The sequence below is a fragment of the Hypanus sabinus genome, chromosome 30 (assembly GCF_030144855.1).
Source record: "Hypanus sabinus isolate sHypSab1 chromosome 30, sHypSab1.hap1, whole genome shotgun sequence".
In the NCBI taxonomy this organism is placed as follows: domain Eukaryota; kingdom Metazoa; phylum Chordata; class Chondrichthyes; order Myliobatiformes; family Dasyatidae; genus Hypanus; species Hypanus sabinus.
Window position 1 is genome coordinate 34825320 of NC_082735.1, and position 24440 is coordinate 34849759.

Below are 24440 nucleotides of genomic sequence, written 5' to 3' on the forward strand. Positions count from 1 at the left end.
TACGGTTGATACGGTGACCTCTGATGCACGTCCTGACAACATGTAGGTTCCTCCTGTGTGCTCCAGTTTCCACCTATATCAATATCAATTACACCTATCAGAGGAGGATGGCAGGAAAATTAGTGAGGTGTTGATGGGCACATAGTTAGAAAATAAGTTGAGAAGTTACAGGGAAATAAGTGGGGGTGGGGAAAAGATGGGATTATTCTGAAAGTCAATATAGACTTGATGGACCAAATAGTCTCCTATGCCATGAGAAAATATGAAATAAATACATTTCATTCTAAAGATCTGATGCTGACATGACAATTTCTCTCCCCACAGGCATATTGGGAATTTTCTATTTTTATTTGCACTCTGCACTTCAAAACTCCTCACTGCTGAAAGTTTTAAGTGATCAGTAAGTTAGGAAGATATGCGGCAGCTTTATAAAATAGTTAGGCCACATCTGGAGTATTGCATACAATTCTGGTCACCCTATTATAAGAAGGATGTCAAGGCTTTGGAGAGGGTGCAGAAGTAGTTTATGAGGATGTTGCCTGGATACAGAGGGTATGTGCTATAACAAGAGGTGAGGCAAACTTGGGTTGTTTTCTTTGGAGTGACAGAGGCAGAAGGGAGACCTGATAGGTCTCTAAGGTTATGAGAGGCATAGATCGAGTAGACAGATAATATCTTTTTTCAAGGGTTGAAATATCTAATACCAGAGGGCATGGATTTGAGGTGAAAGAAGGTAATTTCAAAGGAAATGTGAGGGGGGGGAAAGTTTTTTTTAAAATCACACAGAGTGATAGATGCTTGGAAGGTGCTGTCTGGGGTTGTTGTAGGGCAGATACATGAGAGACTTTTCAGAGACATTTAGATAGGCACATAGATGTGAGGAAAAGATTCAAAGCACATTTATTAATAAAAAAATGTATAAATTATACACCTTGAAATTTGTCTGCTTAGGGCAACCCCAAAGCTAGAAACTCGAATAACTAAAAACCACTGAGCAGCGAAAGAGAGGAAAAGAAAATCACACAATGTGCAAACGATAGAAGCAAGGCAACAGTATCCTGAACCAGATCTGTTCCTGAAGCAGCTGGAGTAGGCCCAAGTCAAACCTCAGTCAAACAACAGCAGGGCACCAACGCACAGCAACCGATCAGTTCACAGCTCAGTGCTGCGGAGAAAGGAACAAACATTCGCGGTGGAGTGAGTGAAATCAGCTCGACCCTTGCCTCTGTACCCAGCACTTGAGGTTTCAGTCTATCTGTGCTGGTGTTTAACTTACGCCATGTTCCAAGACCCAGATCCAGGTGCCTTGATACACCTGGGCCGCCCCACCCAAAGTTATTTTCAATCTCATCAAGTCGGCTCAGTGCTTGGAGCGATCCAACCTTGCACCTGGGTTAGATGGACGGGCATCGAAACTCTTCCGCATCAACTCCTCTAATTCGCTCACTCCATCTCTGTAGCTCAAACACGTTGCGTTTCACAATGCCCCAGCACAGCTCATCGCCTGAACCAGCCTTGCCTCTGCCTGCGGCAATAGTTCACCACAATTTGCTTCATGAAAGATGCTATAACTAATGCCTTTGGTTGAATCTCTTGCCTTATGATTTACCAGTAAGCTGTCGCAAATCTTTGGCAGTGCCATCTTAAATCGGTAAGAGAAGGGTATGGACACTGTGTTGGCAGAAGAGATTAGTTAGTCATTTTGTTACCAATTTATTTGGTTCAGCAACGTTGCAGACCAAAGGGCCTGTTTCTGTTCTATGTTCCATTTGATGATCTTTTCTGAGTTTAATTCCTGGATTCCTCTGACTATCAAGTCCATGTCATTCCTTTCCTGCTTCTGCATTTTAGATCAGTTCCTTTAATAATCTTCATCGTGATCCTCAGTTGTCCCGGGGAAGATTATTTTATAACTGAACAGGTCTAAAGTGCAGAAGCAGGAAAAGAATCACATAGTCTTAATAGTCAGCTGTGGATGGAAAAAAATTATTGGTTCTTCATTTCAAGCCATAGTCTGATTCCATGGTTGAATTTTACACGTTGGGTCAAGTAACATTTTGCAGCTCCAAGATGTCAATCTGCAGGCAACACGAGTGAATCTGCAGATGCTGGAGATAAATAAAAAACACAAAATGAAGGGTTTCGGCCCAAAACGTCGTCACTACCTCTTCCCATAGATGTGGTCTGGCCTGTTGAGTTCTGCAAGCATTTTGTGTTTTTTATGTCAATCTGCAGGGTTATTTCTTTTTTAATACTCTAAAATTAAACAAGCAAAACACCTAGATCATACATACCAAAGAAAGCATTACTTTTCTCTTTTGACCAAACATATACCATAAATTGTGTTGGCGCATGGCTCAGGTGTTCATCTAGTGATCTGAAGGTTGCTAGTTCGAGCCTTGGCTGAGGCTGTGTGTGTGTCCTTGAGCAAGGCTCTTAACCACACATTGCTCTGCAACAACACCGGTGCTAAGCTGTATGGGTCCTAATGCCTTTCCCTTGGACAACATCGGTGGCGTGGAGAGAGGAGACTTGCAGCTTGGGCAGCTTCCATTAAAAGAAACCTGCCCAGGCTTGTGCCCTGGAAACTTCCCAAGGTGCAAATCCATGGTCTATCAAGACTATCAGAGGCTTAGACACACCATAAATATTTTTCCCAGCCTCTTCATTGAGCAATTTCTTTTCGTTCTTGGTATTTTAAATTATTTCAATTCAACATACTTGTTGTTGTTTTGAGTTAACTGTCCTTCTCTCTGTCCATTAGCTGCCAAGGCCAAAAAGAGAGGAGACAGTAAATTCTGTTAAATTTAACTGGAGGTTTTGACAGAGATACAGATTTCAAGAAATCTGTGAATAAATGGGCCAGTTGTTGCCAGTTCCCAACAATGGGTCATCAATAGTCGCAGCCAGAATGCAGTCCTGAACCCAACATCACAATGCCGAGTGGTCTCAGCCCTCACCCCAACACCAGTATTGCTGCAGTTCACATGGAATAATCAGGTGAAGACGTCACAGCTCCTGGCCCAGCAGCATTATATTGAATCAGCAGGGGTGTCAGTTTCTGTAAAGGATGCAATGTTTGCAAATGACAATTTTATCATTAACTAGTAGCACCATTCAAATCAAAACAATTATATTTGACATAAATAGCTGTATTAGAATCAGCTAAAAAGAAGTGCCTGCCCTGTCATTTTTATAAGCCCTGCTCTCATCTGCCCAGCAGACCGAGAGACTGAGAAACCTCGTCTTCTTTAATCCACTGCAACCTATCCTCTCCCATATACCGTTCACTCTCAGGAGCATCATGAACTCTCAAGATCCAAATCAACCAGTGGTCCCTTCCCCTTGCTTTCCTAGAGCATTTAATCAAAATTCAAAGGTTCAAACATGCCTTCCTTTAGGTTTTCTACCAACTACCTTCCTACCCTCAGAGACTCATTTCCTATTTCCTTAGCAACATTTCCACTGAAATGCTGAGGATGCAACTTCCTTTCCCATTCCTCACATTATCTGATATTTTTTGAGATTTTATCTCCTTTATTGAATTAATAAAAAATGATCTGACCTTTCTTACAAGCTATAGTCCTTTCTTGTTGAAGCAGACCCTCCAATCTTATTTCTACTGTTGGAAAGGAATCTTAGCAAACATTATTGTGTGATATTGAAAATGGTCAAATATCTCCTTACTTGTCCTTTGATTATCTAAAGCTATTGGCTGCAATGTTCTCCTCCAATGATTCTCCACCGTCTAGTTTGGTGATACTGCATTTTTGTCTATCCTGTTATAACTAGAGAGTATCCAGAAATTGCTTGTACCATTATGTCTGGTGTCCTTAGGGTTTTTATCATTGAGTTCTGGTTGTTCTTTTTTTGTTACTAGTTTTGGGCAATTTTAGAATTGGGCAGCCTGTGGATAATGAACACTGAGCTGAGCTGAATTGAACTGAAATACACTGAAGTATGCCTTTTGTGTTTTATATTCTGTTTTCAATCTTGTATTTTGTTGCCGTTTGCATGATTTTTTTGCGTGTGGGGAGTTGGGGGGGGGATTTGATAACTTTCTTTGAACGGATAGGTTGCATGGTTCTTTGTTTTATGAGTGTCTGTGGGGAAGATGGATTTCGGGGTTGTATATTGCATTCATGCTTTGATAATAAATGTACTTGGAACTTTGAATCTACCAGATGAGAAGCAAAATTGCTTAGATTCCCCCATCTCTTATGAATACGCCATTTAGGTTCACAAACCAGACTCTGGTAGTAATGAACCAGTAAAGATCCAAGTTCAAAAAAAAGTTTCCAAGGTTCATTTATTATCAAAGTATGTATGCAGTATACAACTCAGATTCGTCTTCTCCAGATAGTCACGAAACCAAGAAACACCATGGAAGTCATTCAAACCCCTCTCCCCACACAAAAAAATGTGCAAATCGCTCCAAATTTACATGCAACGAGAACAAGAGCATTGACCCTACCCCCAAACCCCGCATGCAGAAAAACAAACTGGCGAACTGCAAGAACATCAAACCCCAACCCTCCCACTTCCTGCATAAAAAAAACTTACAAATCACACAGTGGCAGCAAGAGCAAGATGTACAGGTGTATCAGCACTTCATGTTTCCTTAAGGATGGTGGATATGTTCAGTGTAAACTTCCATGAGAATATGAACACTATTAAGTGGATCCAGAATACTATAGGGTCTAATATTTACTGAGAGCTGTCTGAGTCAGAGCCAAATGAATCTCTCCATCATTTTTTTCAAACAATGCTGTGTATTTATTTCTCACAAATAAGCCTTGGGTTCATTGATAGATTCTGCATTCTTTAGCCCCATCTATTTTCCTGCCTTACTCGTGTATGACTCAGAATTTTATTGTCCTGTCTGAATCTGAGCTGAAATCTGTACTTCCAGTACATTACAAATCATTTTCTGACTCCTACACATATCTATTTAACACCATGTCACTTGAAAGTAACATTTCAACTTCAATAATTAACTTCCTGTATATACTCTCTCCACTACTTTTCACAAGTCTCAGCTAACTGCAAACTCCATGTCCCTTGCACCTTGATCCTCTGTGTGATGTACACCAGAAATCATTCTCTCCTCTTCAAATCACTATATGATAACAATTCAGCCTTTTCATATTATCATTTTCAAATACAAATTCTATGCCGTACCCTGTTCTAGAACTTCTGCTCCCAGCACACAGCTCTTTATTTCTCCATCAAAACTGTGATGGCCTTCTACTATTCAATATTTTCCTACTTGGTGCTAGTCAAGTGATCAAATTATAAACTTAACTCAGATTATTTTACTTTGCCTTCAGTTCGATTCTTTTGCAATCCTGATACCAGTTACCTGAGCAACAAATTAAGCAGACTTTTCCCTTTATGGTTGTTATAAGGATGTTATACTAAAAAAAAATTCAATTAAAAATTTATTGGGATGGAACAATCCACATTTTTAAGATCTGGAAATCAAGTGCAGCTATTACGAAGGCTAAAGAAAACAGGAGCAGCTGAGAAGTGATCTCCAAAACAGTCATGTAGATCAAAAACAATCTGGGTTTGGTCTCCAAACTGAGCTGTTGGTCAGTCTCAGATACTGTAGTATTCCAATGTTTTTGTTGGCTTTGGCAACCTTGGATTGAGGGAGGAAAACTGCAGAGTTCTGCTTTTAATTACAATTCAGATCTGTCCTAGAAGTACCAGTAAATATAGGAGCAGGTTTGGTTACAATTTTCTCTTGTCAGATAACCTGCAGATACTCAAACGACATGTGCAGACTGGTCATTGTAGTGAATATTCAAAGATAATGGTTTAGTTACATAGTCACAACCTTGCATCAAGGAGGAAACCTCAGTGTCTGAAAGCTTGACACTTAAACTCTGAGACATCCAGAGATAAAAACATCAAATACCAATTCTGAAATACAAAGTTATTTTTCCAAAACACAAATCAATTGGGGGTTTTACAGCTGATCTAATTTATCTAATAATTGCTCATGCGTGATCTGAAGCTTCAGCAGTATTAACAAAAGAGGAAAAAAAAGTTAGCAACATTTTTTCTGAGATTGGTGAACAAAATTTTTTTTTTAAAAACAGTTTTGAGCCATTGCCCATCTTAGACTCTTAAGCAGTATGTGTTAGGAAAATGGCATTTGATTATTGTAAAACCTATGAACATTTGATTTGGGTATACTACACAGGTAAGCTGCATGAGCAAATATTTATTTGTCAATAGATATTAAAGGAATGTCCCAAACTCAGTCAATATCAATCATATTGAAACGGGGATTGTGCCGGAGGATTGGCGTATTGCACATGTGGTTCCATTGTTTAAAAAGGGTTCTAGAAGTAAGCCTAGCAATTATAGACCTGTCAGTTTGACATCAGTGGTGGGTAAATTAATGGAAAGTATTCTTAGAGATAGTATTAATAATTATCTGGATAGACAGGATCTGATTAGGAGTAGCCAGCATGGATTTGTGCGTGGAAGGTCATGTTTGACAAACCTTATTGAATTTTTTTGAAGAAGTTACGAGGAATGTTGACGAGGGTAAGGCAGTGGATGTAGTCTATATGGACTTCAGCAAGGCCTTTGACAAAGTTCCACATGGAAGGTTAGTTAAGAAGGTTCAGTCGTTAGGTATTAATGCTGGAGTAATAAAATGGATTCAACAGTGGCTAGCTGGGAGATGCCAGAGAGTAGTGGTGGATAACTGTTTATTGGGATGGAGGCCGGTGACTAGCGGGGTGCCTCAGGGATCTGTTTTTGGCCCAATGTTGTTTGTAATATACATAAATGATCTGGATGATGGGGTGGTAAATTGGATTAGTAAGTATGCCAATGATACTAAGGTAGGAGGTGTTGTGGATAATGAGGTGGGTTTTCAAAGCTTGCAGGGAGATTTACGCCGGTTAGAAGAATGGGCTGAACGTTGGCAGATGGTGTTTAATGCTGAGAAGTGTGAGGTTCTACATTTTGGCAGGAATAATCCAAATAGAACATACAGGGTAAATGGTAGGGCATTGAGGAATGCAGTGGAACAGAGAGATCTAGGAATAATAGTGCATAGTTCCCTGAAGGTGGAGTCTCATGTAGATAGGGTGGTGAAGAAGGCTTTTGGAACGCTGGCCTTTATAAATCAAAGCATTGAGTACAGAAGTTGAGATGTAAAGTTAAAATTGTACAAGGCATTGGTAAGGCCAAATTTGGAATATTGTGTACAGTTCTGGTCACCGAATTATAGGAAAGATATCAATAAATTAGAGAGAGTGCAGAGATGATTTACTAGGATGTTACCTGGGTTTCAGCACTCAAGTTACAGAGAAAGGTTGAACAAGTTAGGTCTCTATTCATTGGAGCGTAGAAGGTTGAGGGGGGATTTGATCGAGGTATTTAAAATTTTGAGAGGGATAGATAGAGTTGACGTGAATAGGCTGTTTCCATTGAGAGTAGGGGAGATTCAAACGAGAGGACATGATTTGAGAGTTAGGGGGCAAAAGTTTAAGGGAAACACGAGGGGGTTTTTCTTTACTCAGAGAGTGATAGCTGTGTGGAATGAGCTTCCTGTAGAAGTAGTAGAGGCCAGTTCAGTTGTGTCATTTAAGGTAAAATTGGATAGGTATATGGACAGGAAAGGAGTGGAGGGTTATGGGCTGAGTGCGGGTAGGTAGGACTAGGTGAGATTGAGAGTTTGGCATGGACTAGGAGGGCTGAGATGGCCCGTTTCCGTGCTGTGTTTGTTATATGGTTATATATTATTTTAAAATCTAGATGAAAAATAAAGCTCAGTTAAGACAACTGCTAAGGAGATAAGGAAAATGCCAGAAGAATAATAGGAATTAAGCTATTCAGCCTATTGAGTGTGCTCCACTGTTCAAGTCTGACTGATTTTTTTTTCTGACCTTATTCTCCTGCCTTCTCCCTGTAACCTTTAATGCCCTTGCCAATCAAAAACTTATTGATCTCTGTCTTTAAATAAATCTAATGACTTGGTCTCCACAGTCCTCGATGGCAATGAATTCTACAGATTTTTCCCCTCTGGCTGAGGAAATTCCTCCTCATCTCAGTTTTAAGGGATGCCACTTTATGCCAAGGTTATACCCTCAGATGCTAGACTCTCCTACTGATGGAAATAACCCTTTCACTGTCCACTCAATCTAGCCTTTCAGTATCTGGTTGGTTTCCCCTCTCATCCTTCTGAACACTTTCAACACAAAGACAGCAAAGATTCCTCATAGGATTATTCCTGTGAAACCCTTCTGGACCCTCCCCAGGGTTTGCATATCTCCTCTCAAAATGGCAGCTCTGTTGATAACATAAATTCATAATTTTAAGGGAATGAAGCAATAAGAGCAAGATCAGGTAAGAAAATTTCCTCCCTCAGAATTTGATCATAATCTGACAATTCCATTCCATGTTGCCAAGATATTGTCTCCTCTGACATTCTGTTTAAGGGTCTAAGTAATTGCAAGGCTTAAACAATAACTTATAATGTCTTTGTTTGTCAAGCACACATTGTTGGAACAGGGATGGACAAAAGGTTGAAGTCAGGCATCAACACTGTTCCTCAGGGCAGTACCCTGGACCTACTTCATCAATGGCTTTCCTTCCACTGTAAGGTCTGAAATTGTGATGTTTATGAGTGAGGGCACAAGGTTCATTTTCCTTTACAGCTCAACCAGTGAAGCAGCCCATGCCCACAGGCAGTAAGACCTGAACAATATTCAAGCATACACGCATGCAAAAATCATGTCACAGAAGAATCAGCCAATGATCATCTCCAACAGAGAAAGATTAAACATCTAGTCTTGACATGCTGTGGCATAACCATTGCCAAGTTCTTCACCATTGATGTCCTAATTGTCATCAATGACCAGGAACTCATCTGGTCCGGCCAGTTGAATATGATGCCAAATGAGCAGGTCAGAGACTAAGCATCCTGAGGCAAGTGACTCAGTTAAGGTCTTTCCACCATCTACAAGGTGCAAGAAAGGAGTGTGTGGAATGCTGTCCATTTGCTTGAACGAATACAGCTCCAACAACTGTTTAAAAAGCCTGATTCCATCAAGGACAAAACTGCTGGCTACATTCACATCTCATGCACCACCCTGGCACTTGCTGCCCCACTACTGGCACACAGTGGCCGAACTGTTTACAATCTAAGATCATCTTATATCACCAGAGAAAGAGAATGGTGATGGGGTTGAGACATTCAAGGACTGAAGATTGAGTTTTGGTTTCTGATTCAGTGCAGAACACCTATAGAATGGGATAAAAGGCAGAGAGACTGAATGCAGGTCAATAATTACACTTGATACTCAGAAACAGCCGTGTGTACACAAGGGCAGTATTCTTCTAGTCGGTTCAGGACACAACTGTTCAGCACATATAAAATCACTAAGTAGGAAAAGATGTTTTTCAAAAAACAATGACAGAGTGATGAATCTTGGTTTATGTGGAAGGATTAAAAGAATAATTGTCCACATGTCTTTTGTCATACTATCATAAGTCCCTAAAATGTCTTCATTCTTTGCAACAATTATGTGACAGAAACACTTGGTGGTATTATTGTTTAACCAGTTTGATTAATTGTGTTGCAGGAATTATTATTAAAAACAGTTTATATTTCTGTCGATGTGCATGGGTAGAATCTTGAGTTTAACAGATTTACTATTTGGAGACAATGTCTTCTGAATAAACAGTTCCCAGCTCAAGGTGGAGATTCAATAAGTGGAATGCAGATTTTGAGGATGATTACGGGCATCTTTGGATCCTGTCAATGTCCAAGTCCTGTGGGGGATCTAATTCTTCCTCGCAGGCATCTCCAGATCCTAATTGCATAGTCCTATCTGAACAGATGTCTCTTTTGTTTTCCAGTTCTTCCTGTAAACTGGAAGCTGAAGATTCTGCTAATATCTGACCTGTATCAAGCCAAGCTAAAGGATTCTCTGTGGGGCCCGGTTGTAGGTCTGTTTCAGAAGTTGACAGATCTTCACTTTTTGCTTCTCGCCCTTTCTTGGCAAGGCGTGGAACCTTCTGGATGTCTGCAAGCAGCTCCAGGTTTTCTTCTTTCCAGTGTCGGAATTTTGCTGCTGTCAAATTAGGATCATCCAAGATCTTGTTGATAGATTGCAAATCTACAATTTTGGCCTAAAATTGTTCAGAGAATAGTTAGTAACCACCATAGCAAAACACAAACAACAAAAAACAGATGATTCATGCAACAAGATTGACTTAATTACTTGCCTTTAGTGTGCTCTTAAGTGCTCGCAAATTGTGCACTTTCTCATTGATCACTGGATTCTTATTTCGTCTGATGAATGACTGATGATAATCTTTTCGAAAAGATTGTTCTTTACCAATTATTGAGACTCCACCCTGTTCCAAGACTTTTATTAACACCTCCAGTTCATCATTAGAACTCTGAATGGGTTCTGAATAAATGGACAGAAATATAAGTGAGTTGTATATAATAAATTATTTTGAACATATCCTATCTCTCAAGAGTAGTGCACCAGGAAGGGGAGATGTTTATTTATTGGCAAATACAGCCCGATGAAGAGTTTAGCTGACGTAGTCTTATTTTTGTGCTGTCCCTTACATACCAGTAACCAGTTTATTTTACATAGTTATTTCAAACTAGTGCTTATTCAAATTAATTTTATACTGATGTTGACCAGATAATCTCAGTAAAATTAAACCTTTGTTTTATATAGGATAACTTGGATCAAAATAGCTCAGGGTAGGTATTACAAAGTGAGTGGTAGGACACTGAGGACTGCGGTAGAACCAAGGGATCTGGGAATACTGGTCCATAATTTGTTGAATGTGGTGTCACAGGTAGATAGGGTCATAAAAAAAGTTCTTGGCACTTTATAGATTAAAATACTGAGTACAGGAGTTGGGATGTTATGTTGAAGTTGTAGAAGATGCTGGCGAGGCTCATTTTGGAGTATAATGTGCAGTTTTGGTCACCAACCTACAGGAAAGATGTAAATAAGGTTGAAAGAGTAAAGAGAAAATTTACAAGGATGTTGTTGGGACTGGAGGACCTGAGTTCTAAGGAAAGATTGAATAGGCTAGCATGTTATTCTCAAAAATGTAGAAGATTGATGGGAGATTTGATAGAGGCACACAAAATTGAGTGGTTTAGATAGTGGGAAAAGCCTGCTTGCATTTACCCTGAGGTTGGGCGGGACTAAAGGTCATGGGTGAAAGGTGAAATGTTTAAGGGTAACATGAGGGGAAACTTTTTCACTCAGACGGTGTTGAGAGTGTGGAATGAACTGCCAGTGGAAGTAGTGGATGCAATTTTGATTTCAATGTTTAAGAAAGTTTGGATAGGTATGAGGATGGGAGGGTTATGGAAGGCTGTGGCCTGGGTGCAGGTCGATGGGACTAGGTAGCTTAAATGGTTCAGCATGGACTAGATGGTTTGAAGGGCCTGTGTCTGTGCTGTAGTTTTTTTATGACCCCATGTCTTTCTAAAATTATAGACTGAACAATACAAATGTGGTGGGAGACTTCTCTTTTTAATCTTGTCTAGAATTAGCTTCCATTCAAAATACAAATTATAGTTGCAATTCAACTTTGGTTTTAAGAATTGAGAACAAGTCAACAGAGTCAACAGGTGTAAAATGGGAGGCAAGAGTACTGTAGTGGAGAATGCCAGATGATGAGAACTAACATTTGGCTGTCATGAAAAAAAAGTGCTGAGAGGGAATGGAAAACAGCAAGCATTGGCCACTTTACAGATACATTATGAGAGAGTGGGAAGCCACAAAAGCTGGTATACAACAGTGAGATGGGGGGGTGGGGGCAACTGTGTGATTCTGCAGTCGCAGAGTGTGGAGTAACAGCAATTCAGAATGGAGGTAATGCAGGAGTGAGAATGTAAGGATAAACATGGAGGAGGTGTGGGAGATCACAGAGCTAGATGGTTAAAGAGATAAGGAGCGTACTGAAGTTGTAAAATTCAGCGGACAGTACTGGAGTATAAACACAAGAAACCACGACAAGAGGAGCTTCAAGGATGAAGCTATAACCTCATTTCCCAAATCTGGAAGAGCAGGACATGCCAGGAGGTTTCAGAGTTTCTGTAACTGTAATCCTCTTCTAAAGAGTATATAATTAATTAGAAGTAACTTCCTGCTGTCTGTCACGGGGAAAATCATTGCTTTCTTCCTAAGCCATAAAGGCTATTCCTTTCCACAAACACCCGATCACCATATCTCCAAGAGGTATGCAGGCAGGCATGATAGCTCAAATCCAAAGGAAGAATGAAGTATCTTTCTGAACTTTGATTGATCAGAGAAATTAGTCTCCATCTGCTATGTGATGGCATGCAAACTGCAACCATAACTGGTCCACAAAACACTGGAGGCGAGTGAACGTGAAGCTGCACATCATCTGCAACAGGCTTGAGCTGAAAACTGTTCAACCTACATTGCCTCCACTGCAGAAGCAAGATCACTTCCAGCTTTAGTTGTCAAGTTACAGAACATGGACAATGCTTGCATATACACAAAGATTGAAGCCAAGCTTATTAATCAAATCGTTCACTCAGCATACAACCCCTGGTTCTGATCACTCGCTCCAGTTTCAATTAGATCATTACTTATTCTTATCGCTAGTAAGCATAGGCCCAGCCTAATTATCTCATATGCCAAGGTCATCATTCCAGTAATAAATCTGGTGAGCCTTTGCTGCACTCCCTCTATCACAATCATATTCTTCTTTTAAGCACAGGAAATTCTGCAGATGCTGGAAATCCAAAGCAACACACACACAAAATGTTGGAGGAACTCAGCAGGTCAGGCAGCATCTATGGAAATGAATAAATGTTCAACGTTTTGGGCCAAGATCCTCCTTCAGGATGAAGGAAGGGGGAAGACGCCAGAATAAAAAGGTAAGGGGAGGGGAAGGAGGATAGCTAGAAGGTGCTAGGTGAGCCCAAGTAGGTGGGAAACAAAGGGCTCGAAAGAAAAGAATCTGATAGGAGAGAGGAGTGGACCAGAGGAGAAAGGGAAGGAGAAGGGGACCCGGGGGAAGTGATAGGCATGTGAGGAGGTAAAAGACCAGAGTGGGAAATAGAAGAGGTGGAGGGAAATCAATATTCATGCCATCAGGTTGGAGGTTACCCAAATGGAATATAAGGTGTTGCTCCTCTTCCCCAAGGGTGGCTTCATCTTGGCCCAAGTCGGAACAGGAATGGGAATTAAAATGTTTGGCACTGGGAAGTTCTGCTTTTGGCAGATGGAGCAGAGATGCTCGTCTCCCAATTCACAATGGGTCTCACCAATGTGGAGGCCGCCGCATATTTTTTTTGTTAGGATAAGATCTGAATTCAGTACTCTGGATGTAGTTTCATCAATGGCCTGTATATTAAGAGAAAGACATTTCCACTCTGATGCTTTTGGAATGAGATTTACCTCCCCACCACACTTGGATTTGAAGGCAATGATACCAGATCCCTATAAACACTAACCTCTGTCAATCTTTCACTATTACATCGGGTGGCAGAGTGGAGATACCTCTCTACCAAAGGAGGTGCAAAGCCTCCTTCCTTCTGCTAGCCTGCAGGTCATCTTTGGGAAGGTGTAGCACCTGCTTAGCCCCCCCTCCCCCCCCCCCCCCCCCCCGATCAGGGACATGCAAAGCCATGGGAGCAGGTGGTGCACATCACAAATCCTGGTGATGCAATCACTGACACCAGGCAGTCAATCTCTGAAGAGTATTGATAACGGTTGGGGTCACCCATCTTGTAAATACACTGCCCAGAAGGCGGCAATGGCAAACCACTTCTGCAGAAAAATTTGCCAAGAATAACCATGGACATGGAAAGACTATGATTGCCTACTTTATACAACATATTGAATGAACAAACAACATTATATTTCATCCACACAAATGTACCAATCCATTCGGCTTCCAAAGCTTCTCTGCGTCCTTCTCACAGCGCATACTGCCACCTAGCTTTAACTCGGTACTACTCAGAATGAAGTGCTTGGGATTTCATTGAGGGCCTGAGTCAAGTCTCTTAATTGGGAGTGTACAGAAGTCAAAGTCAAGTGTATTGTCATTCAACCATACACACGTATACTGTCAAATGAGACAATGTCCCTCTGGTCCAGGGTGTACAACACAGTACATATAACTCACAGAAATAATACAAAGTAATATCACCACTAGTAAATTAACAAATACTAAGGTACATTTGCAACACAAGTTAAAAAGTAAATAATATAACACCACTGGTGCTTCATGAGTGTAGCATAAGCAGCAGAGGGAGTACTTCACCTTTGCTTAACTCACCTAACCTGTCAAGTACCTCTTTTCCCATCTGTAATAGAATCTGGACCACAAACTGGCCTCATTTGCCGCATGAGAACCCACAGGATTAGATTACCTTTACTTAGCACATGTACATTGAAACACGTCAGACTGCATTGGCGTGAGCGACCAATACAGTCCGAGGATGTGCTGGGGCAGCCTGGGAAGTGTTGTCATGCTTCTGGCACCAACAAAGCACGCCCACTACTTCATAACCCTAGCCTGTATCTTTGGGATGTTGGAAACTAGAGAAACTGGAGACCCGGGTACAAAATTGCAGAGATTCAGCAACAGTATCATCATCATCATCCTGAGTGGTGGGGTGGAGATACCAAAGGAGGTTTAAAGAGCTCCTTTCCCTCTGCTAGCCTGCAGTTACCCATGGGCAAGATGTAGCACCTACTTCCCCCTCCCCCCACACCAATATTAGGGTCACATGAAGCAGGTGGTGGATGGTCGTATGAGCAGCTGGTGCAGATCACAAGTCCTGGTTATGTGACTACTGACACCAGGTAGACAATCTCTGAAGGGTATTGATAATGGCTGGAGTCACCCATCTTGTAAAGACACTGCCCAGAAGGCAACAGCAAACCACTTCTGCAGAAAAATTTGCCAAGAACAATCATGGACATGGAAAGACCATGATCGCCCACATCATATGACGCGGCCAATGATGATGATATGAACTTTTGTTTTGATTCAGCAAGAGTACAGAGACAAAGTTCATCTAAAAAACAAATGGAAATGCAGAGAGAAATAATAAACAGTCAATGAGAGGGGAATAGAGGGGAAAGTGTGCAGATCAGGAGAGAGTGGGGAGCAAAAGAGGAGCAGTGGCAAGGGTCCAGAAAGGGCAGATGAATACGGTGCTAGGAAAGAGACAGCGACTGTGAGTAAACTCAGCAACAATGTTGAATGAACTGCAGGTGGTTAACAGGAAACAGCAAACGCAGGAAGAACAGATGGGCGAGTGGTGGATACAGCATCACGGTAACAGTGGTTGGCACAACGTTTTACAGTACAGGCAACTCGGGTTCAATTCCTGCCACTGTCAGTGAGGAGTTTGTATGTTCTCCCTGTGACCGTATAGGTTTCTTCTGAGTACTCCCACAATCCAAAGGTGTACCAGTTGGTAGGTTAATTGGTCATTGTAAGTTGACCTGCGATTGGGCTAGGGTAAAATCGGGGGTTGCTGGGTGGCGTGGCTCGAAAGACCTACTCCACGATGAATCTCAATAATAATAGTAATAATTAGTATCAAAATACATAGTAAAAGACTAACAAATTCAAGAGATTGCATGCAGAAAATGCCAGGAGAAACCAGAATATATCCAACATATTACAGGATCCTGCAGCAGTTTAACTCAATCTGATTACTCACATTGGCACAATCAAGTGGCGAACATCATTCAGCAAAATCTTGCTTTAAAATACAAGTTCATGAAAGACTTTATACCTTACTATAAATACAGGCCTCATCTAGTTTTACAGTCATAGTCCCACAAATGGTATTATTTCTATAATAACTCCAAGAACAGACTTAATAGGTATAACCGTTTCAAACACACAGAACATACAGAGATCAATGTGAAAAACACCGGAAATATGTTGAATTAAAAGAGAAAATTGAAAGACTATGGAACATGAACCGGGTATACATTGCCCCAATTGTAATATCAACAACTAGTAACATCTCAAAGTAACTGTGCAATAGCTTTAAACAATTAGGCCAATACAGTAACATTTATGTAAATCTCCAGAAAGCCACAATACTCTAATGCCACTAGAGTAGTTTGAAAGTTCCTAGCAATTGTGAAATGAGTGTGCTTGGCTATGCCTGTTTTACCAGTTTAAGATGAGAGAGAAAAAACAAAAAAAGGTGGGAAAACAGAAGAACAAGTGTAGACACAGGGATAAAGCAGAGGCGAAAAATGCATAGTGAAGTAACAATGAAGGAGTGAGAGACAGGAAGCTGTGAGAATATTGTGGAGCTGCAGAGTTTTGCCTGTGTGAGAGCACAAACGTAGCAGCTGTGGAAGTGCAGTAATGGATTCAGCTAAAAGTAACAGTGGACTAATAGGTTAAATTGCAGTAGAACATTTAAGTGGCTTCAGAGACTGGTAGACAGCGAGAAGGGAACAGTGGGTGTCAGTTCGAGCTGACAGCAGGAGGCAGTGAGCCCTGAATGGATTGTGACAAGATGAAGTGGCATGGAGAGAACAGCAGATCTAAGTGCAGATCAAAAGCAGGAAACAGTGGCAGCCGAGAGCAATTTATGAATGAGGAATTTAATCACAAAGCATTATGAAACTTTGTTATTCTGTTCAGAGGACTCGGGAAACTCAGCTTTGAATACACAGTATCTAAGATCAAGCAGTGGATGAGGTGGAGGTTTAGTCAATGTTATTGAACAGTAAACACGGCTTGAGGAACCCAGTGGTGTGCTCATGCTTCTGCTTTAAAAGTACTAATTGTTTTCATTTTACTGATACAAATCAGGGGCTTTGCAGTGAATGGTGACCTTAATGCGTCCACTTTCCATCGGTAGAGTACATCGATGTGGTACCAGGTTAATTACCTTCACCCAAGAAGATCAGAATAAAGCCAGGAGTTAAACTAACTTCAGTGACTTCATCAATAACCTTCCACCCACCACTGAGTTCACTTAATGTGTGGATTTTTGTGTATGATTGCAGGGTCTTCCATTCGTGTCTCCTAGGATAACGTAGCCATTTATGGTTGCATAAGAGTGAGGGGAGGGAGAGCATGAGGTGGGGGAGAGAGAGCAAGGGGGCACCTACCTTTCAAATGCAATCACATTGTATTATTGAATGTCCACAACCAACATTTTAGAATCACTGCTGACCAGACACTGGAACAAGCTGTTACAAAGGGAAATTAGAGGCCAGGACTTATAGACAATAGGCAATAGGTACAGGAGTAGGCCATTCAGCCCTTCGAGCCAGCACCGCCATTCACTGTGATCATGGCTGATCATCGACAATCAGTACCCCGTTCCTGCCTTCTCCCCATATCCCTTGACCCCGCTATCTTTAAGAGCTCTATCTAACTCTTTCTTAAAAGCATCCAGAGAATTGGCCTCCACTGACTTCTGCAGTAAGCAGCTTCACAAAGGCGTGCAGGAAGGAACTGACTGATGGGAAATAGAAATAATTTGTTTCTAGCAACAGCAGTTTGGAAAGGAGAGCACGAAGATTGACCCAGGGGGTGGGGAAGTGTTAATACAACTTCACACTGATTATCTTAAGAAGACAATACTTTTCTGAAGAACCAGCATCATGTTAAGATTTTATGACCGCTCCCACCTGAAGTCTGTACTCTTTGCTTACTGGGGCTGGACGGCCCACTAGCAGGATCTCCGCCACGTCCACTTTGCCCATTGCTACCTGCTGACCGTTGCGAAGTGGGAGAGAAGTCACTAGTCCTCTGAGCCTGCTGGAAAGAAACAGGGGGCCAGGTTCACAATGGACAATCACAATCTGATTATGTACTTCTGTGGCAAAACAGTTCTGCATGGATGCTGCTGCTAGCAAGTCAAACATTTTTAACGTAATCTTTCCTTTCACCCTCCCTCTTCTCTCCCTGGATTCCCTCATCACCCTACCTTCCTTATCTCTGTCCAAAAATTATTTGCTTTACAAATGAATGGGGAAAGTGAGCAGTTCTTGCTTTGAGACTGTCCCAACACATTCAAAAGCTCCATGTTAGAATGGTGGAGCAGACACAGTGGGCCGAATAACATACGTTTGCTTCTACAGTCCTGTGCAGAAGTCTTAGGCACACACATGTAGCTAGGGTACCTAAAACATTTACACAGTACTGTAGTAGTTTTATGTATTGCACCAGAATACTGCAGCAAAACAAGTTTCATGACATACGCGAATGATGATAAACCTGATTCTGATATGGGTCTCTACTGAGAGTGAGAAGGGGGCAGGGGAGAGGGGAGCACCAGAGAGACATTCTGTAATGGTCAATAAACCAGTTGTTTGGAATCAAATGACCTTGCCTGGTGTCTCAGAGCTGGGTGTGTCTGCTCCCATGCCAACCCTCTTCCCTGCACTGGCACTCCTTCTCTGACACTTACCCCATACACTTCCTGTGGCGATCCACCCTCACCATTCCCAGCATCTTTTGGTCCTGCCAGATTTAAAAACTTGCTCTCTGCTCCATATCGACACATGTATAAAAGTGTTAGACACCCTAGCCAAGGTGAATTTTGGGCTCTCCCCTTTCCTGGCTATGAAATCCTTGCTTAAAATTGGAGCATCATTTCCACAAACCCTTGTGCAGTAAAGCTCAATTGTCATTTAGTTCTACTATTGTGAATGAGGTTAAGGAGAGGAGCAGATGACACCCAGCACTGAAGAAACTTACTACTGAATCTCTCAACAAATATCTCTGAAGCAAAGGGCGGGGGGGGGGGGGGTCGTCAGTTGATAGTGATCCTGCTCCTGGTTAGCACCCAGTGACTAAGGATGAAATTATTCCGAGGGAGAAAGTAGGCAAGGCCAGGTTGTTGAAACTGTGGCTGAGCACGTCTGGAGTCACACGGCTACATCAGTGAGCTCTTGAAGACGTGTTGGTATCCGAGAGTAGTGCAGTACCCTAAATGAATAAGCTCAATACTGGAGAGGAGGGATGAAGTTAAATGGGAAAAGGAAACTTGAGTAAACCCCGAAGTAAATTCTCTGTACTTTAGGTGATTTTGAATTGGGGCAGCCTACAGCTAACAAACTGAATACGCCTCGACTCTAGTCACAAACAAGAGAAAATCTACAGATGCTGGAAGTCCAAACAATGCACACAAAATGCTGGAGGAACTCAGCAGGTCAGGCAGCATCCATGGAAAAAAAGTCCAGTTGATGTTTCGGACTCATTTTTTTGTTGCTGTTTGTGTGATTTGTTTTTTTTGTTCATGAAGGGTGGGGTTGATGTTTCTCCTTGAACGGGCTCCATAGTTTTCATGGCTTTTAGTGGGGGAGACGAATCTCAGGATTGTAACCGCATACGTACTTTGATAATAAATGTGCCTTGAATCTTTGATATTGTCTTAAGTTAGTCGTTCTCTAGATATTCTGACCTGCAGCTCTCTGGCTCTTTTTCCAACACCTTCTACATCCTACATCAATTAAAGCTGGCTAGTGGTATCAGCACCAGACTACAAAGCAGGTGATCCCGAGTTCAAATCTGGCACGGCTTCTTGCCCATTCTCCTTCTGTGCTGGATTGAGTGTCGAGCTAGCAACTCAGCTTCGTGAAAAACAGGCAAAATGATAAAGAAACGGCAAGACTGCTGCCCGATGCGCCACAAGCCGTGAAGAGGAACAACATCCAGACCAATCACTGCCGTATTACCACGTCTACTTATCCAATCTCCTCATTTTATTGAGACCAAAATCTTATTGACATTTTCTTTGGTGCTAGCCTTTTCATTCAGCTCTGTCAATACTCACAGCGTAGGGTTTCAATCTGGAAGCAGAAGGCACTTCTGGAGAGTCATCACCCTCTTCGGTCTCTGTCTCACTCCAGCAGTCTGTCGTGGAACAGCATTTGGTTCAACAGAAGCAGACAGAAGTTAAACAGCAGCATGTCATTGTTTTAAAATTAAGATTGGGGTGCAAAGTATCAATGGTATTACATCTCTCTCCAGTGGCAGCTATATGTATAACAGCAAGCAAAGGAAAACCATTCTAATCGCAGAAAGAAGGGCTCATAATTAAATGATAATTTAATGATTTTTCACGAGGAAATAATCCATGCATCAGGATGGCATTAGATATTCCCACTGCTGCCTGTAGGGAGTTTCACCCTGACCGTATGGGATTCCTCCTAGTGTTCCGTTCCCCCCCCCCCACAGTCCAAAGATGTACCGGGAAGGATAACTGGTCATCGTAACTTGTCCTGTGATTAGGCTAAGATTAAATCAGTGTTGTCGGTGGTTGCTGGGACAGCACAGCTCAAAGGGCCAGAAGGGCCTACTCCACATTGTATCACTAAATAAACAAATAGACCATAAAAATAAAGCTAAAGGAACATCACACTGATAAAAGTATAATCTCTTAGATGATAAAATAAGTTGAGACTTTGGCTGTCCTTTGAGAAGCGCTTTAAAATATATGCCACTGTTTGAATGCTGGTTATTTTTCTACTGACCTGCTATTATCAACACAAAGCAATTACATTTTACGACTTGTTGTATTACAGGTGCTATATAAGTTTATGGGAACATAGAAAAATGATTATGCCATTCTTCATTCTTCTCATGAGAACTCCTTCATCCCATAACCTCTCATATCTTTAACCTTACTGACCTCAAATCTAAAATCAATGAATGACCTTGCATCATGCTATTTATGGTACAGAGTTCCAAATTTCTACTTGCAGAACTATTTGCTAACTTCATTCTTGAAAGGGTTGGTGCTTTTCTTTTATGTTCCCAGCCAGTTTTTGGTCAGTATACATTTCTTCCTTAATAGTCTGAAAACTTCAATCAAATCACCCAGTAAACCTGATATATTTCAGGGACTGTAACCCAAGTTTAAGAAGGCAACACACACAAAATGCTGGAGGAACCCAGCAGGCCAGGCAGCATCTATGGAAAAGAGTGAACAGTTGACGCTTCAGACTGAGATGCTTCGCCAATTTTAAGTAACCTTGGTCTTAAATTTAAGTCTTGGGAGTTCAGTTAATATATTCACATTCAGTGTGGAGGGGTGGAGATATGTTTCTAACAAAGGAGGTGTAGGGCGCTTCTTCCCTATGCTAACCCTGCAGGTCAACCTTGTAGCACCTTCTTAGCACCCCTCACCCCCAACAGATCAGGGTCAGGTGAAGCCATGGGAACAGGTGGTGGATGGTCGTATGAGCAGCTGGTGCACATCACAAGTCCTGACACCAGGCAGACAATCTCTGAAGAGTATTGATAATGGCTGGGTTCACCCATCTTGTAAAGACACTGACTAGCAGAAGGCAATAGCAAAACACTTCGGTAGAAAAATTTGAAAGAACAATTACGGTCAAGAACATGATCGCCCACATCATACGGCACAACACATAATGATATCATAGGACATGGCACATATGATTTAGACACAAACTTAATTTTGATTCAGCTAGCGTACATGAACATAAAAGTTCATACAAGAACACGGAAAGACCATGATCGCCCACACAATATGACATGGCACATAACAAACGAATGATCACTGATGACTGATACAGCCCTACTAAGGTTTGGAGGTCAAAGGTGCCCACAGTATGCAATGTCTAACCCAGTCTTCATATAGCACAGCAGTGCTTTGACCCTTTGACTATCACTAATATGTGTGGGTGAGTGGGTACCTTCAAGTGCCCACAGTATGCAATGTCTAACCCAGTCTTCATATAGCACAGCAGTGCTTTGACCCTTTGACTAACACTAATATGTGTGGGTGAGTGGGTACCTTCAAGAAAATACAGTGCCTTCCCAAAATAGAAACCCTGGATGAACTAGATTTGTTGTCTGCTGAGGGCTGGACCTGTGGCATTCACAACCAAAGATCCACAATTCTACAAGTCGTCCAGGTATAACCTACGGAAAGCCATTGTGAGAATGAAAAAAATACCTCTGAGGGAAGTTTGAGAGAGAATTGGATGCCCAACAGCTGTGGCAGGGTTTGCCTGCCATTGCTTCTGATGAGGCGAAACCCGATAGCATAAATGGCAGTGGTGCTTCACTCCCCAATGAGCTCAACACATTTTATGAATGCTTTGCAGGGAGAATAACACAATTCTTGTATGAATCCCTACAGTATCTGACAACCAGGTGAACTTTGTCTCAAGAGGCCAATGTCAGAACATCCTTTAACCTGTGCTGACCAACTGACTGAGTGTTCAAGAAAATCTCCCTTTTACGGTCTGAGGTTCCTACCTGCTTCGACAGGGTAGGAATCGTTCCGGTGCCCAACAGGAGGAGGGTGAGCTGCCTCAATGACCATTTCCCAGCAGCACTTACAAGTGCTTTGAGAGAGCAGTAATGGCTAGAATTAACTCCTGTCTGAGCAAGGACCTGAATCTGCTGCTGTAACAAGTCTACAGCAGACAAAATCTCACTGGCAACTAGACAACCGCAAGACATAGGTTGGAATACAGTTCAGCATATACAGCTTGATGTTTAACACTAGTTCTCTTAGTAGTAAAAACCAAGCTTCAGTAGTTGGGCCCTGGTACTTTCCTCTGCAACTGGGTCCTCAATTTCTTTATTGTGAGACCACAATCAGTGAGGATCAGTAATATCATCTCCTCCTCAAGGATGCATGCTAAGCCAACTGCTTTGCTCTAGCACCACTCATGACCATGTGGTTAAGCAGGGTTCAAACACCAACCAAAACTTTGCCACTGCTGTCGATAGAATCTCAGGTGGCAATGAGGAAGTTCACAGAAGCGAGAGAGATCAGCTGAGTGAGTGGTGCCACAGCAGCCAGCGAGACAAAGGAGCTGACTGTGGACTTCAGGGAAGGGAAGTCAGGGGAACACACTCCCGTCCTTGTTGAGGAGGTCAGCGCTGGAAATGGTGAGCAGCGTCAGGTTTCTGGGCAGCAACATCTCAGAGAATCAATCCTGGGCTCAACACATTCATGCAATCATGAAGAAGGTAAGCTAGTGGCTCTACTTCATTGGAAGTTTGAGGAGATTTGTTTTGTCACCAAAAACTCTTTCAAATTTCAAGATGTATAGTGCAGAGCACTCCAGTTGGTTACATTACAGCCTGGTACAGTGCCTCTAATGTACAGGACTGCAAGAGACTGTAAAGGATGAAAGACTCAGTCCAGCTGGACCCCGTCAGATCGCCGCAGGTTGTAAGAGTGGGCTCACTCATCTCCAACCCTCTCACTCTCAATACAGGAGCCCCTCAGGGCTGCGTACTGAGTCCCCTCTTTTACTCCCTGTATACCCATGACTGTGTCGCCACCCACAGCTCCAATCTGCTAATTAAATTTGCCGATGACACTACTTTGATTGGCCTTCTTTCAAACAATAACGAGGTGGCCTACAGGGAAGAAGTCATCAGCCTGACAGTGGTGTCAAGAAAACAACCTCTCCCTCAATGTCGCAAAAACAAAGGAGCTGGTTGTGGATTACAGGAGGAATGGAGATGGGTTAAGCCCTCTTGACAACAATGATCCTGGGGTTTGAGAGGGTGAACAGCTTCAAGTTCCTCAGCATCCACATCACCGAGGACCTCACGTGGCCCCACTGAACATCGACGGCTCCTCGGTAGAGATCGTAAAGAGCACCAAATTTCTTGGTGTTCACCTGACAGAGAATCTCACCTGGTCCCTCAACACCAGCTCCATAGCAAAGAAAGCCCAACAGCGTCTCTACTTTCTGCGAAGGCTGAGGAAAGTCCATCTCCCACCCCCCCCATCCTCATCACATTCTACAGGGGTTGTATTGAGAGCATCCTGAGCAGCTGCATCACTGCCTGGTTCGAAAATTGCACCATCTCGGATCGCAAGACCCTGCAGCGGATAGTGAGGTCAGCTGAGAAGATCGGGGTCTCTTCCCGCCATCACTGTCATTTACACTACACGCTGCATCTGCAAAGGAAACAGCACTATGAAGGACCCCATGCACCTCTCATACAAACTCTTCTCCCTCCTGCCGTCTGGGAAAAGGCTCCGAAGCATTCGGGCTGTCACGACCAGACTATGTAACAGTTTCTTCCCCCAAGCTATCAGACTCCTCAATACCCAGAGCCTGGACTGACACCTTACTGCCCTATTGTCTTGTTAATTATTTATTGTAATGCCTGCACTGTTTTTGTGCACTTTATGCAGTCCTGTGTAGGTCTGTAGTCTAGTATAGCTTTCTCTGTGTTGTTTTTTTTTACCTAGTTCAGTCTAGTTTTTGTACTGTGTCATGTAACACCATGGTCCTGAAACACATTGTCTCATTTTTACTATGTACTGTACCAGCAGTTATCGTCGAAATGACAATAAAAGTGACTTGACTTGACTTGGTCTGTACACACCAGTTGTGTAAAAGGCACAACAGTACCTCTTTCACCTCAGACGGTTAAGGAAGTTTGTTATG

The 24440-nt window shown here is 42.2% G+C and overlaps 1 protein-coding gene across 3 annotated transcripts in view; it reads right to left on the reverse strand.

The window, feature by feature from the left end:
- Window positions 1–884: 884 nt before the first annotated feature.
- Window positions 885–24440, reverse strand: part of cnksr1 (connector enhancer of kinase suppressor of Ras 1) — a 130835-nt gene continuing 107279 nt past the window's right edge. For 2 of the 3 annotated variants that reach the window (XM_059954685.1, XM_059954687.1), the window contains 4 exons: window positions 19820–19899; window positions 17670–17799; window positions 10258–10445; window positions 885–10161 (listed from right to left, as the gene is read on the reverse strand). In XM_059954685.1, coding sequence (XP_059810668.1) covers window positions 9766–10161; window positions 10258–10445; window positions 17670–17799; window positions 19820–19899 — 794 coding nt within the window. In that variant the 3' untranslated portion in view covers window positions 885–9765. The remainder of the gene's footprint in view (window positions 10162–10257; window positions 10446–17669; window positions 17800–19819; window positions 19900–24440) is intronic. The other variant, XM_059954686.1, reaches the window with a different exon arrangement.